Genomic DNA, 12,391 nt, shown 5'->3' on the forward strand with positions numbered 1-12,391 from the left:
AGGGGTACAGTATGTGGCAGATTTATATTCAGAGGGTACAGTATGTGTTGGTATTATATTCAGAATGTACAGTGTGTGGTAGTATTATATTCAGACGGTACAGTATGTGGTAGTATTATATTCAGTGGATACGGTGTGTGTATATTCAGAATGTACAGTGTGTGGTAGTATTATATTCAGGGGTACAGTATGTGGCAGATTTATATTCAGGGGTACAGTATGTGGCAGATTTATATTCAGAATGTACAGTATGTGTTGGTATTATATTCAGAATGTACAGTGTGTGGTAGTATTATATTCAGTGGGTATGGTGTATGGAAGGTTTATTATCAAAGAGTATAGTGTATAGTAGTATTATATTTAGAGGATACAGTGTCTGGCAGGTTTATAATAATAATTGTTTTCATATAGAGGATGAGAATGCGCTGACATAGTGAGGAGACGTCTGGGCGTCACATTCTATAGACAGAAGTTTTAGCTGGACCAGGCGGTATGTACCATCTGATTTAGATAAGGGAAGACTGTAGAGAAGACGTCACCTGTAGTCACTGATATCATTGTGTATTCTCCTTACTATAGAGAAGACGTCACCTGTAATCACTGATATCATTGTCCTCTCTATGTCCTATCAGAGCTGTAGTCGCTTGTCAGTTCTACAGTTATGGTCAGTGAAACTACAACTCCCAGCATAACCTCACCACTGCATAAAGGGGTACTCTACTGGAAAACATTTTTTTTAATCAACTGGTGCTACAAAGTTAAACAGATTTGTAAATTACTTCTATTTAAAAATCTTAATCCTTCCAGTACTTATTAGCTGCTGTATAAGCGATTCACAGGAAGTTATTTTCTTTTTAATTTCTTTTCTGTCTGACCACAGTGCTCTGTGCTGACACCTCTGTCCATGTCAAGAACTGTCCATAGTAGGAGCAAATCCCCATAGCAAACCTATCCTGCTCTGGACAGTTCCTGACATGGACAGAGGTGTCAGCAAATAGCACTGTGGTCAGATTGGAAAGAACTACGCAACTTCCTGTGGAGCATACACCAGCTTATAAGTACTGTAAGTATTAAGATTTTAAATAGAAGTAATTTAAAAATCTGTTTAACTTTCTGGCACCAGTTGATATAAAAGTAAATGTTTTCCAGTGGAGTACCCCTTTAAGTAATTCTGGGAGCTGTATATTTAAATGGTGAAAACTTCTTTAACACTTTCCCATTCTGTGGCAACTGGTATATCTGATTATTATACTGGAATTTCTCACAATGCCCTACAACAGTGGTGTCTGTCACAACAGGCTAAAAACTTACTGGGGGGAGGGGGGAGGTATGGGGGTGACACCATTTTCTACCGCACCGGGTGACACCAACCCTAGCAACGCCACTGGCGTGGTATCCGAATTACCAATTACCAGCTTCAGCAGTGCCGGTGAGCTGTTCTCTATATACTGCACTTTACCATTAATAATTACTAATTTCCTGTGATTTAAATGATCTATACTATGTGTATACATGTTACTGCAGCTGTAGGGGAACTGGTCTGACAGTTTTGTTAACTCTATCTAACCTGTTGCTTTGTATGTATGTATGTATTAGTGATGCTGTGTTTGGATGATTTTTACTACATTGCTTTGCTGCCCCTATTGGTTGAGTAGGATCTCTGTGCCATCTTGGGAAAATGTGACCAAGAACTTGACCGCTCCCCATGGAAAGGGGAAAAGGTTGATGTGTAACTTTGGAGGCTGCAGGACAGTTGTATTGGGGCACATATCCATTCATTCAATTTTGAAGGTGTTAGCAGAAAAGAACCATTTGGCTCATCTAGTCTGCCCCATAATATTGGGTACCATTTAGTATAACTTGTCTAGCATAGAAAATATTCAGTCCTGCACACGTCCATTAAAGGAATACACTGTGGTTGACATGTTTCTGGCTCAGATTATTGTCTCTAACCTGGTAAAACATTTCACCAGGCACAATGTGATGCTGCAGGGAAACCAGACACATGCTGGTTTTTTTTCCCTCCAAATTACAGCTGATATCAACGGGACAATCTTTAATCTGCTTATTGTCAAAGGGTCCGTCTATCAAAAAGCAGACAACCTCTCTACGATCCTGGTAATTGATACGTCTGATGTGTCATTCAGTGGGCTTTACTCCCAAACATATTTTTTATTTTAACCCTAACCCCACACACACTAAGGTATTTGCAGTAATATGACAATGGGTATGGATTGATATTAACTGTAAAGCAAAAGGTTTTCTAGATACAAGAGGGCTATAAATACAATCCAAACTCCATGAACTACCAAAGAAGACAACAACAATAACTAAAAGGCTGCTGCAGAACGGAAAAGTCAACAATATTTTAACTATAAACAATAAATCACCTGGACTCAATAATTCAGAGGCTATATATATATATATACATATATATATATATATATATATATATATATATATATATATATATATACTAATTAACCATATTAACCAATTATTACTATGGAGACTTCAAAAGAATGTAAAGACTCATAGACTACTTTTGTCGACATGCAGTGTATCTCAGCATGAAAGTAACATATTTGAGCCCCAAACACAGGCGTAACATAGCTCTTTTTTTGTGTCATTGTTGGGGATGCAAGACTTGGCCTGATGATCCGAACTAAATGTGGTTGGTTCTGGTCAACAGACCTGGGGTAAGGTTGTGACTTGTGACTGTAATATGATTACAAAAACACAGCTTTATTATTCCTGTGTGTGGGGACTAAAAGACTGACTTAATATATACAGGTAAGTACTGCTTTATGGAATCCAAAATAAAATGCAAAGCAATGCAAACATTAATGGGGTTTTTATACCATGATGCCATCACTTTCTGATTTGTGAAGGTCATGACCATCCAACTACCACAATACTTAGAATGAAAAAGATTCATCGCTGTGGTACTGTAAAGCACATGGCCACCTGTTGTATCATAGCAAATTTTAAAGGGGTATTCCAGTTTTATTTTCCAGCCTTTGAGCCCATGATGCCAAGTCATAATATTGTGTAAGATGCTTCTATTACCTCCATGTGCTGCTCTGTCCCATTTTCATGCACGGGACCCACACCCAGTGGCATAGTATTCAGAATTATAACTTGGCATCATGGGCTAAAAGGCTGAATAAGAAAAAATCCTGGATTACTCCTTTAAAATTTACAGCTTTTTTTTATTTTTTTTAGACATATGTTGTTTTTTTCTTTTCTCCTTTATTTTTTTTTGGGGGGTGGGGTGATTTTACACTGCAAGTCATGCAATTCCTTAGTGTAAGTTGGAAGGCAATTCCAAAGTTGGCACTCGTAGCTCGATAAAAGCTTCATCATCATTTGCAGTTCATGAAGAATTATGTCAGCTAAAGGGTTAAACATGGCGGGCATAAACAACATTGTAAGGAAATTGAAAGGTGTATCTGCATCCTAAAATAGAAAGGACAAGAGGTGACTTACTCCCTCGGTTTTGTGCTCATGAGAATCCTCAGAGGTTTTCTGCTGTTTAAGCAAGTCCTCAGAAAACAATCCACTTCTTGAAACGGCCTCAGGAAAACAAGGTCACCATTTACAGCATAGATTTTTTTTCCGACCGCCATTCCTGACAACTGGGAGCGAATGACAGAAATAGTTTTTATTAAAGCAAAGCTTTCTACCACAGAGGACATAAAATAAGAAATCTGGTGTCAGAACCACTAAGCATCTGCACATTCCTCAGCATATTAAGCACCATAGTAAGTGTCACCGTCCGGGTCCTCAAGATTAATCTGGAGAGTGAATTGTAAATGATATGATGGAAATGATTAAAGGGGTACTCCGGTGCTTACACATCTTATCCCCTATCCAAAGGATAGGGGATAAGATGCCTGATCGCGGGAGTCCCGCTGCTGGGGACCCCCGTGATTTTGCACTCGGCACCCCGTTTGTAATCAGTCCCCGGAGCGTGTTCGCTCCGGGTCTGATTACAGGCGACCCCCGGGCCGGCAGCGTGTGACGTCACGCTTCCGCCCCCGGGTGACGTCACGCTCCGCCCCTCAATGCAAGCCTACGGGAGGGGGCGTGACAGCTATCACCCCCCCTCCCATAGGCTTGCATTGAGGGGCGGAGCGTGACGTCACACGGGGCGGAGGCGTGTTCACTCCGGAAACTGATTACAAACGGGGTGCCGCGTGCAAGATCACGGGGGTCCCCAGCAGCGGGACTCCCGTGATCAGGCATCTTATCCCCTATCCTTTGGATAGGGGATAAGATGTCTAAGCACTGGAAAACCCCTTTAAGTATCAGGTAAGGGATACTATTCATAGCTCATGTACACCTTAGGGTGCATTCACACCACGTTTTTGCAATACAGTTCCCGTAACAGGTTTTTGAGGAAAAACGGATTCCTCAAAACCTGACTAAACTGTATCAAAACGTATGTACAAATTTTAACCCGCATACAGTTAAAAACTGTATACGGTTTGAAAAATGACATCCGGTTGCATCCGTTTTTTAAGAAAAAAAGTATACGTTTTTAACTTTTCACTCCATTTTGAAAAAAGTTTTACTTGTTTGATTGAAATTCCAAGAAAAAAAACTGTGCAAAGTCAAAAACCATATGGTGAAAACTAGAGATGAGCGAACTTACAGTAAATTCGATTCGTCACGAGCTTCTCGGCTCGGCAGTTGAAGACTTATCCTGCATAAATTAGTTCAGCTTTCAGGTGCTCCCGTGGGCTGGAAAAGGTGGATACAGTTCTAGGAGACTCTTTCCTAGGAATGTATCCACCTTTTCCAGCCCACCGGAACACCTGAAGGCTGAACTAATTTATGCAGGATAAGTCATCAACTGCCGAGCCGAGAAGTTCGTGACGAATCGAATTTACTGTAAGTTCGCTCATCTCTAGTGAAAACTGGATGAAACTGTATGCACTTACAGTTCTGTACGGTTCCCATTGACTCCCATGTTAAAAAAAAAAAAACGTATACGGATTAATGCAGTTTTTCAACCGGACCTAAAACCGTGGTAGGCTACGGTTTTGGGTACAGGAAAAAAACCTGACAAAACTGCACAGGATGCAAAACGGACACAACCTGATGCATCTTTTGGCATGCGGTTTTCAATGGAGAGTCAATGCATACGTTTTCCAGTATGGTTCCATACAGTTTTCACATAGAAAACGTATATGGGAACTGTATTGCAAAAATGTGGTGTGAATGCAGCCTTAAGCCTAATATATGTATCCATAGGTTCAATTTAATTCATAGTGTAATACAAAAGTGCTAATATATATAGTATATAAATGTTGTCTTGGCACAAACATACAATTCTATATAGTAGAGAGCAGTGGTCTTCAACCTGTGGACCTCCAGATGTTGCAAAACTACAACTCCCAGCATGCCCGGACAGCCATCGGCTGCTGGGAGTTGTAGTTTTGAAACATCTGGAGGTCTGCAGGTTGAAGACCACTGGTATAGAGTATAATAAATGGGCAATCACAAGAATAATGAAGTGTCATTCATACCGGGCCAATGTTTTATCTTTATTGTTATGTCTCATGAACAGGCCATATTAGATATAGATTTGTAATACAGAACCCTTAGGCTACTATGGCACATGGCTGGGATTTTATACAAAGACAAATGGGAGATTTATTATTATTTTTTTTTTGTTTATATGGAACCAGTGGGAAATAATTGTGGTATGTTGCATTGTATTATGGAGATAGTCTACAATTATCGCTGCTTCTAGAAAGAGAATAGTATGCCTCATGGCAACAATACCCAGTGCAATGACAGTGTAGTATGGGCCTAAAGGGGCTGCGTGCGTAGATGTGCAGGGATTGTGCATATAATATGTGAAAAAAAAACTAAAGGAATACATCTGATAATAGATTTAAAGGGGTATTCCAGGATTTTTTTTTTATATCAACTGGCTCCAGAAAGTTAAACAGATTTGTAAATTACTTCTATTAAAAAATCTTAATCCTTCCAATAATTATCAGCTGCTGAAGTTGAGTTGTTCTTTTCTGTCTGACAACAGTGCTCTCTGCTGACATCTCTGCTTGTCTCGGGAACTGCACAGAGTAGAAGTGGTTTGCTATGGGGATTTGCTTCTACTCTGGACAGTTCCCGAGACAGGTGTCATTAGAGAGCACTTAGACAGAAAAAAAAACAGCTCAACTACAGCAGCTCATAAGTACTGAAAGGATTAAGATTTTTTTAATAGAAGTAATTTACAAATCTGTTTAAGTTTCTGGAGCCAGTTGATATATAAATAAAAAAAAATTTTTTTTTCCTGGATAACCCCTTTAAAAGAAATTTCAAGATTATTTCCATTACAATCTGTTGCTTTTGCTACTTTAACCAAATATGCTCTGCTTTCTGCATATCATTTTTTTTTATAGATTTTTGTGGTTGTTGTTTGAATTATAATTACTTATTTCTTTTTTTTAAATGATAAAGGACAATAATTCACACAATGCATATATTCATTTCTTTGTTTTTCTTTTCTGTTGAGTTCAATGTTAAACAATAAATTCACTCGGGACAGTCTTACCTCTGCACTAGAACCTTTTTCAATGTATTTAACAATGGGGACTTTATTTTTATCTTCTAGAGCAAAACCATAGCTCCCATCATTGGGTTTTACCTGGAAAAGAAAGCTGTAGATTCTTATACCAGTAAATCCTTAGGACTATATTGTCCCATGACCAAAAATGCTATAACATCTGGACAATTACTTACCGACACATTAATGACTTACCGACACATTAAGGGATTTCTTTCTATACCCTTCATTCATTACCCAAGCTTCTTTTTCTTTTTTTGCAGGACTGAAACGCATGGTCAACCACGCTTTTGGATCCAGCAAAAAACAGTAAACACTCAACACAAATGTGCTAAACAAATGCACGTTTTGACTATGCTTTGTGAATTGAAATTAATAAATTGAGGGGAGAGCGTGGTGTAGTATAAATCGGACACCTGAGAGAATAAGACCACAAAATCTACTTTCTTTGTAATTATGCCCTAACATGGTAGTAGTTATAGGTAAAAGCTGATACAACACCTTGCCAGGGGCGCCAGGGGCATTAGCTACGTCTCTGATAATAAATCCTATCATTACTAAAATAAACATGGGAGGAAGGCTCCAAACAAGAAGTTAGAAGGATAGATTGAAGTCCAGGGGTCAGTTGGTATAATGCATGTTAGAAATAGAGAATGGAACACATATATAGTAGTGTTGCTCGCGAATATTCGCAATTCGAATTTTATTCGCGAATATGCGATATTCGCGAATAAAATTCGAATTGCGAATATTCGCGAATATAGCGCTATATATTCGTAATTACGAATATTCTTTTTTTTTTCACAGTACACATCACAGTGATCATCCCTCTCTGCTTCCAGCTTATGTGGTGTAAGAAGGCTCTAATACTACTGTGTAAGACCGGTGTGCGAATTTTCGCATATGCGAACATTTGCATATGTTAATTTTCGTATATGCGCATTTTCGCTTATGTTAATCTTTGTATATGCGAATTTTCGCACATGTTAATTTTCGCACACGCGAATATTCGCATATGCGAAAATAAAACGAGAATATTACGAATATGCGATTATTCGCGAATATGACGAATATTCGTCCATATATTCGCGAATATTCACGAATTCGAATATGGCCTATGCCGCTCAACACTAATATATAGTATGTCCTATAAGTGAGTACACCCCTAACATTTCTGTAAATATTTTTTTTTATCTTTTCATGTGACAACATTGTAGAAATGACAATTAGCTACAATGAGTACACAGCCTGTATAACAGTGCTTAATGTTGTGTCCCCTCAAAATAACCCAACACGCATCCATTAATGTTTAAACCTTGGCAACAAAAGTAAGTGCACTTTTTTCGATTTTTTCCCTCTACATAAAGAAGACCTAGGCTATAAGAGGAGTGCCAGGACCCTGAAACTGGGTTGCAGCACAGTGGGCAAGATTATACAGTGGTTTTACAGGACAGGTTTAACTCAGAACAGGCCTCGCCATAGTCAACCAAAGAGGTTAAAGGGTTATTCCAGGATTTTTATTTTTATTTGACTATGCTACAGGGGCTGTAAAGTTAGTGTATAATTTATATTGTTTGTACCTGTGTGTGACGGTTTTCTCACAATTTGTTTGGGATTTTCACCCCAATATTTATTTTTAACAGCATACAAAATGACTGTTGTCTCAGATTTTTCCCAGGTTACAATGCGGCTGAGACCTGACTCACTAGTCAGCTGATGACAGGGAGCCTGTCTGCTTCAATGGGTGGAGCGATCACTTGGTGGAAGAGAGATCAACTGCAACTAATGCAACAGCTGTAGGCACCCTGATTGAAAACCACAGGTCTTTTGAATGGATACAGCTCATTTATGTTTCAATGGGTGGGGTGGCTGATGTGTGGGAGGAAGAAAAATGGAATTATGGGATTTATAGTAAAAAAGAGAGAATTCTAACAGGAAATAACAGTTCACAAAAAGCTAGCCACAGTGTTATGGTAATTTCACAACATAGCCATTTAGCCCCAAGACAAGCGCAGATCCTTCCTAAGCATGTCCATTACTGTCTGCCAGGTACGTACTAAAATCACCTTATGGTGGATAACCCCTTTAAGTGAACGTGCTTAGTGTCATATCCAGAGTTTGTCTTTTGGAAATAGAGGTATGAGTGTGAAGGGGTTATACAGACTGTGCACTGACTACTTGAGTGTCATTTCTTCGGTGTTGACACATGAAAAGATATAGTAAAATAAAATAATAAAAATAATAAAAGAATTGGTAATGTACATAGAACAATTAATATAATAAAGATATGTTTTTAAAGGTATTGAGCTTTCATTTCCTCTTTAAGTGGGAACATCTGCTACATTTAGAAGAAAGAACGTTTCAACTAGAGTAGTGGAAATTGGTTCTGAATTAATGTATTTAGTTCTGAGTCTATGTTGATAGCATAGGACACCACAGGGAGTATGTACAGTAGCAGGGACTACTATCAAAGGCAAAACTTCCTCCTCCTATACACAAATTCATGGGGTCAGGTACAGAGCGCCACTGGCACTGTCTTGAAATCAGCATTAGATCTGATGACCGACTTGAGTGAATTGGACCCAAAATTATTAAATTTGATTATCTTTATTTTCTACACCAACATAAATGGAGATTCTTTACTGTAAGAACAGTGAGATTATCAATTTCTCTGGCAGAATACGTTTTCGTGGTAATCTCACTTTAATGTTCAAAAGGAAATCCTTTCATAAGTGTAATGGATGATATTCCAAATTATGGTTATCAGATTTCTGGAGATGGGACAGGTCAGGGATTATGGTGATAGCCCCATGTGGAGTTGGGGTGGAATCTATTCTCTAAAATGAGGAAAATTGGCTTCAACCTTGTTGGAGATTTTTCCTTCCTCTGGATCAACACTGCAGGAGAGAAGACTGAGTTTATAGTGGGGATCAAAAGTTTGAGCACCCCAGGTAAAAATTTGTATTAATGTGCATAAAGAAGCCAAGGAAAGATGGAAAAATCTCATAAGGCATCAAATTACAGATTAGACATTCTTATAATATGTCAACAAAAGTTAGATTTTATTTCCATCATTTGTACTTTCAAAATAACAAAAAACAAAACAATGGCGTCTGCAAAAGTTTGGGCACCCTGCAGAGTTAATATCTTGTACTGCCCCCTTTGGCGAGTATCACAGCTTGTAAACGCTTTTTGTAGCCAGCCAAGAGTCTTTCAATTCTTGTTTGAGGTATCTTTGCCCATTCTTCCTTACAAAATCTTCCAGTTCTTTGAGATTTCTGGGCTGTCTGTCACGCACTGCTCTTTTAAGGTGTATCCATAGTTTTTCAATTATGTTGAGGTAAGGAGATTGTGAAGGCCATGGCAAAACCTTCAGTTTACGCCTCTTGATGTAATTCCCCCCTGGATTTCGAGGTGTGTTTAGGATCATTATCCATTTGTAGCAGCCATCCTTTCTTTAACGTCAGCTTTTTCACACATGGCATCAAGTTAGAATCCAAAATTTGCTGACATTTTATTGAATCCATTTTTCCTTCAACTCGTGAGATGTTCCCTGTGCCTCTGGCTGCAATACAACCCCAAAGCATGATTGATCCACCCCCATGCTTAACAGTTGGACAGAGGTTCTTTTCATTAAATTCTGTTCCCCTTCTTCTCCAAACGTTCCTTTGCTCATACTGGCCAAAAAGTTCAATTTTAATCTCATCGGTCCACAGAACTTGTTTCCAAAATGGATCAGGCTTGTCTATATGTTCATTTGCAAAGTTCAAATGCTGATTTTTGTGGTGAGGATGTAGAAGAGGTTTTCTTCTGATGACTCTTCCATGAAGACCATATTTGTACAAGTATCTCTTTATAGAGGAATAGTGTACCACAACTCCAGTGTCTGCCAGATCTTTCTGGAGGGATTGTGCAGTCAAACGTGGGTTTTGAATAGTTTTTCTCACAATCATGCGAGCTGTTCTGTCTGATATTTTTCTTGGTCTTCCAGATCTTGCTTTAACTTCCACTGTTCCTGATGACTGCCATTTCTTAATTACATTCCGAACAGAGGATATTGACATCTGAAAAAGTTTTGCTATCTTCTTATAGCCTTCTCCAGCTTTGTGAGCGTCAACTATTTTCAGTTTCAGATTTCTAGTCAACTGCTTAGAAGAATCCATAGTGCTGATTGTTGGGGCAAGGTCAGATGAGTCTGGGCATTTAAAACCTTTGAGATTGACATCACCTTGTCTTCCCAGATGATGATTGAGAACAATCCATGACACTTGCAGGTCTCAGTTTTGCAAAGGGGGCAGTGCATGCTATAAATTCTGCAGGGTGCCCAAACTTTTGCAGATTCCATTTTTTTGTTTTCTGTTATTTTGAAAGTGTAAATGATGGAAATAAAATCTAACTTTTGTTGACATATTATAAGAATGTCTAATCTGTAATTTGATGCCTTTTGGAGATTTTTTCATCTTTCCTCGGCTTCTTTATGCACATTAATAAAATTTTTTACCTGGGTGCCCAAACTTTTGATCCCCACTGTAATAGACTTTTGTCTTTTTTTTTTTAAACTATAATACTACAAAACCTTGACATCTCCTTATAACATTTACACAGATCTGAACTCCACAATTACCTTGATTTTATTATTGTAGCTAAAATTTCATTTACGTGAAAATAAAATTGCAGTAAATATATTACATTATGCTTACTACTATCACCATCTCTGAGAATATCATTATTCAGGACATGGCATGACTATGTATTATTGTAACCTTATAACCTGGAATAATCTTTCAGGCAATGCATTTACCCAAAAATCTTTTTTAGATGTTACTGCTACAATAATTTACGTATCTCACTAGTCACTATCTAACTGAAGGGAACAGTTCACATTAATTTATGCATTGCAAAATTTTCTATTTTCAGTAAAATTAATTATCTGAGGTTATGTAAATACACTTACAAGATGTTCTGTAATTTCCTGGTGCCTGTAAAATCTGCTTCCTAAGTGCTGATCTCAGGGGCCAGGATTGTAGTTGTTTATATGCTTTTTGTTCATTGAAGTAAAAAAGGTAAAATACATTTTCGGTATGAATTAGACAAAGTGAGATTAGGCAGTGCCCATATGACCCAATTAATTACGGTTCTTGTTTCTTTTATTTGGACCATTTTGATTCATCATTGGTAGGATTGCCTAGTATAAAAAACTTACAATGCCATGGCTAAAGCATTTTCACAGCTCTTGGACATGCTCCCCACACCCTTGTAGCTTAATCCTTGCGTAAAACATTTTTGTTACTTTTTTTTATCTCTACCCAGCTGTTTATCGCCCATGTGGCTCCAGTCAGTCAGTGAAGTGTCTGTTACAGGAACTATAAGTCCAATATTCTGTTCATTCTGGGTAGAGCTTTATTCACTCATGAACAATATACTACATTCTTTTTCTTCTTAAACCATGTAGCCCAGTAAGGGGCACAGTGGATATCTGTCAGTAACAGATCTTTTTTCATGTTATGTTGCAGGCAGAAACAGACAAGTATTCTAACATTGCTCTAGTATTCAGACTTTATTAAAGGGGTATTCTAGGAAAAAACTTTTTTATATATATCCACTGGCTCCAGAAAGTTAAACAGATTTGTAAATTACTTCTATTAAAAAATCTTAATCCATTCCGTACTTATGAACTTCTGAAGTTAAGGTTGTTCTTTTCTGTCTAAGTGCTCTCTGATGACACCTGTCTCAGGAAACGCCCAGTTTAGAAGAGGTTTGCTATGGGGATTTGCTTCTAAACTGGGCGTTTCCCGAGACAGGTGTCATCAG

At 38.2% G+C, this 12,391-nt stretch overlaps 1 protein-coding gene across 2 annotated transcripts in view; it reads right to left on the reverse strand.

Moving 5' to 3' along the window:
- Positions 1-12,391, reverse strand: part of PREX2 (phosphatidylinositol-3,4,5-trisphosphate dependent Rac exchange factor 2) — a 367,011-nt gene that overhangs the window by 155,828 nt on the left and 198,792 nt on the right. For both annotated transcript variants that reach the window (XM_056522123.1, XM_056522124.1), the window contains exons 17-18: positions 6,569-6,661; positions 3,490-3,638 (exon numbers count right to left, since the gene is read on the reverse strand). In XM_056522123.1, the coding sequence (XP_056378098.1) occupies positions 3,490-3,638; positions 6,569-6,661 (242 nt within the window). The remainder of the gene's footprint in view (positions 1-3,489; positions 3,639-6,568; positions 6,662-12,391) is intronic.

Source organism: Hyla sarda, chromosome 5, assembly GCF_029499605.1.
Source record: "Hyla sarda isolate aHylSar1 chromosome 5, aHylSar1.hap1, whole genome shotgun sequence".
Taxonomy (NCBI): Eukaryota; Metazoa; Chordata; class Amphibia; order Anura; family Hylidae; genus Hyla; species Hyla sarda.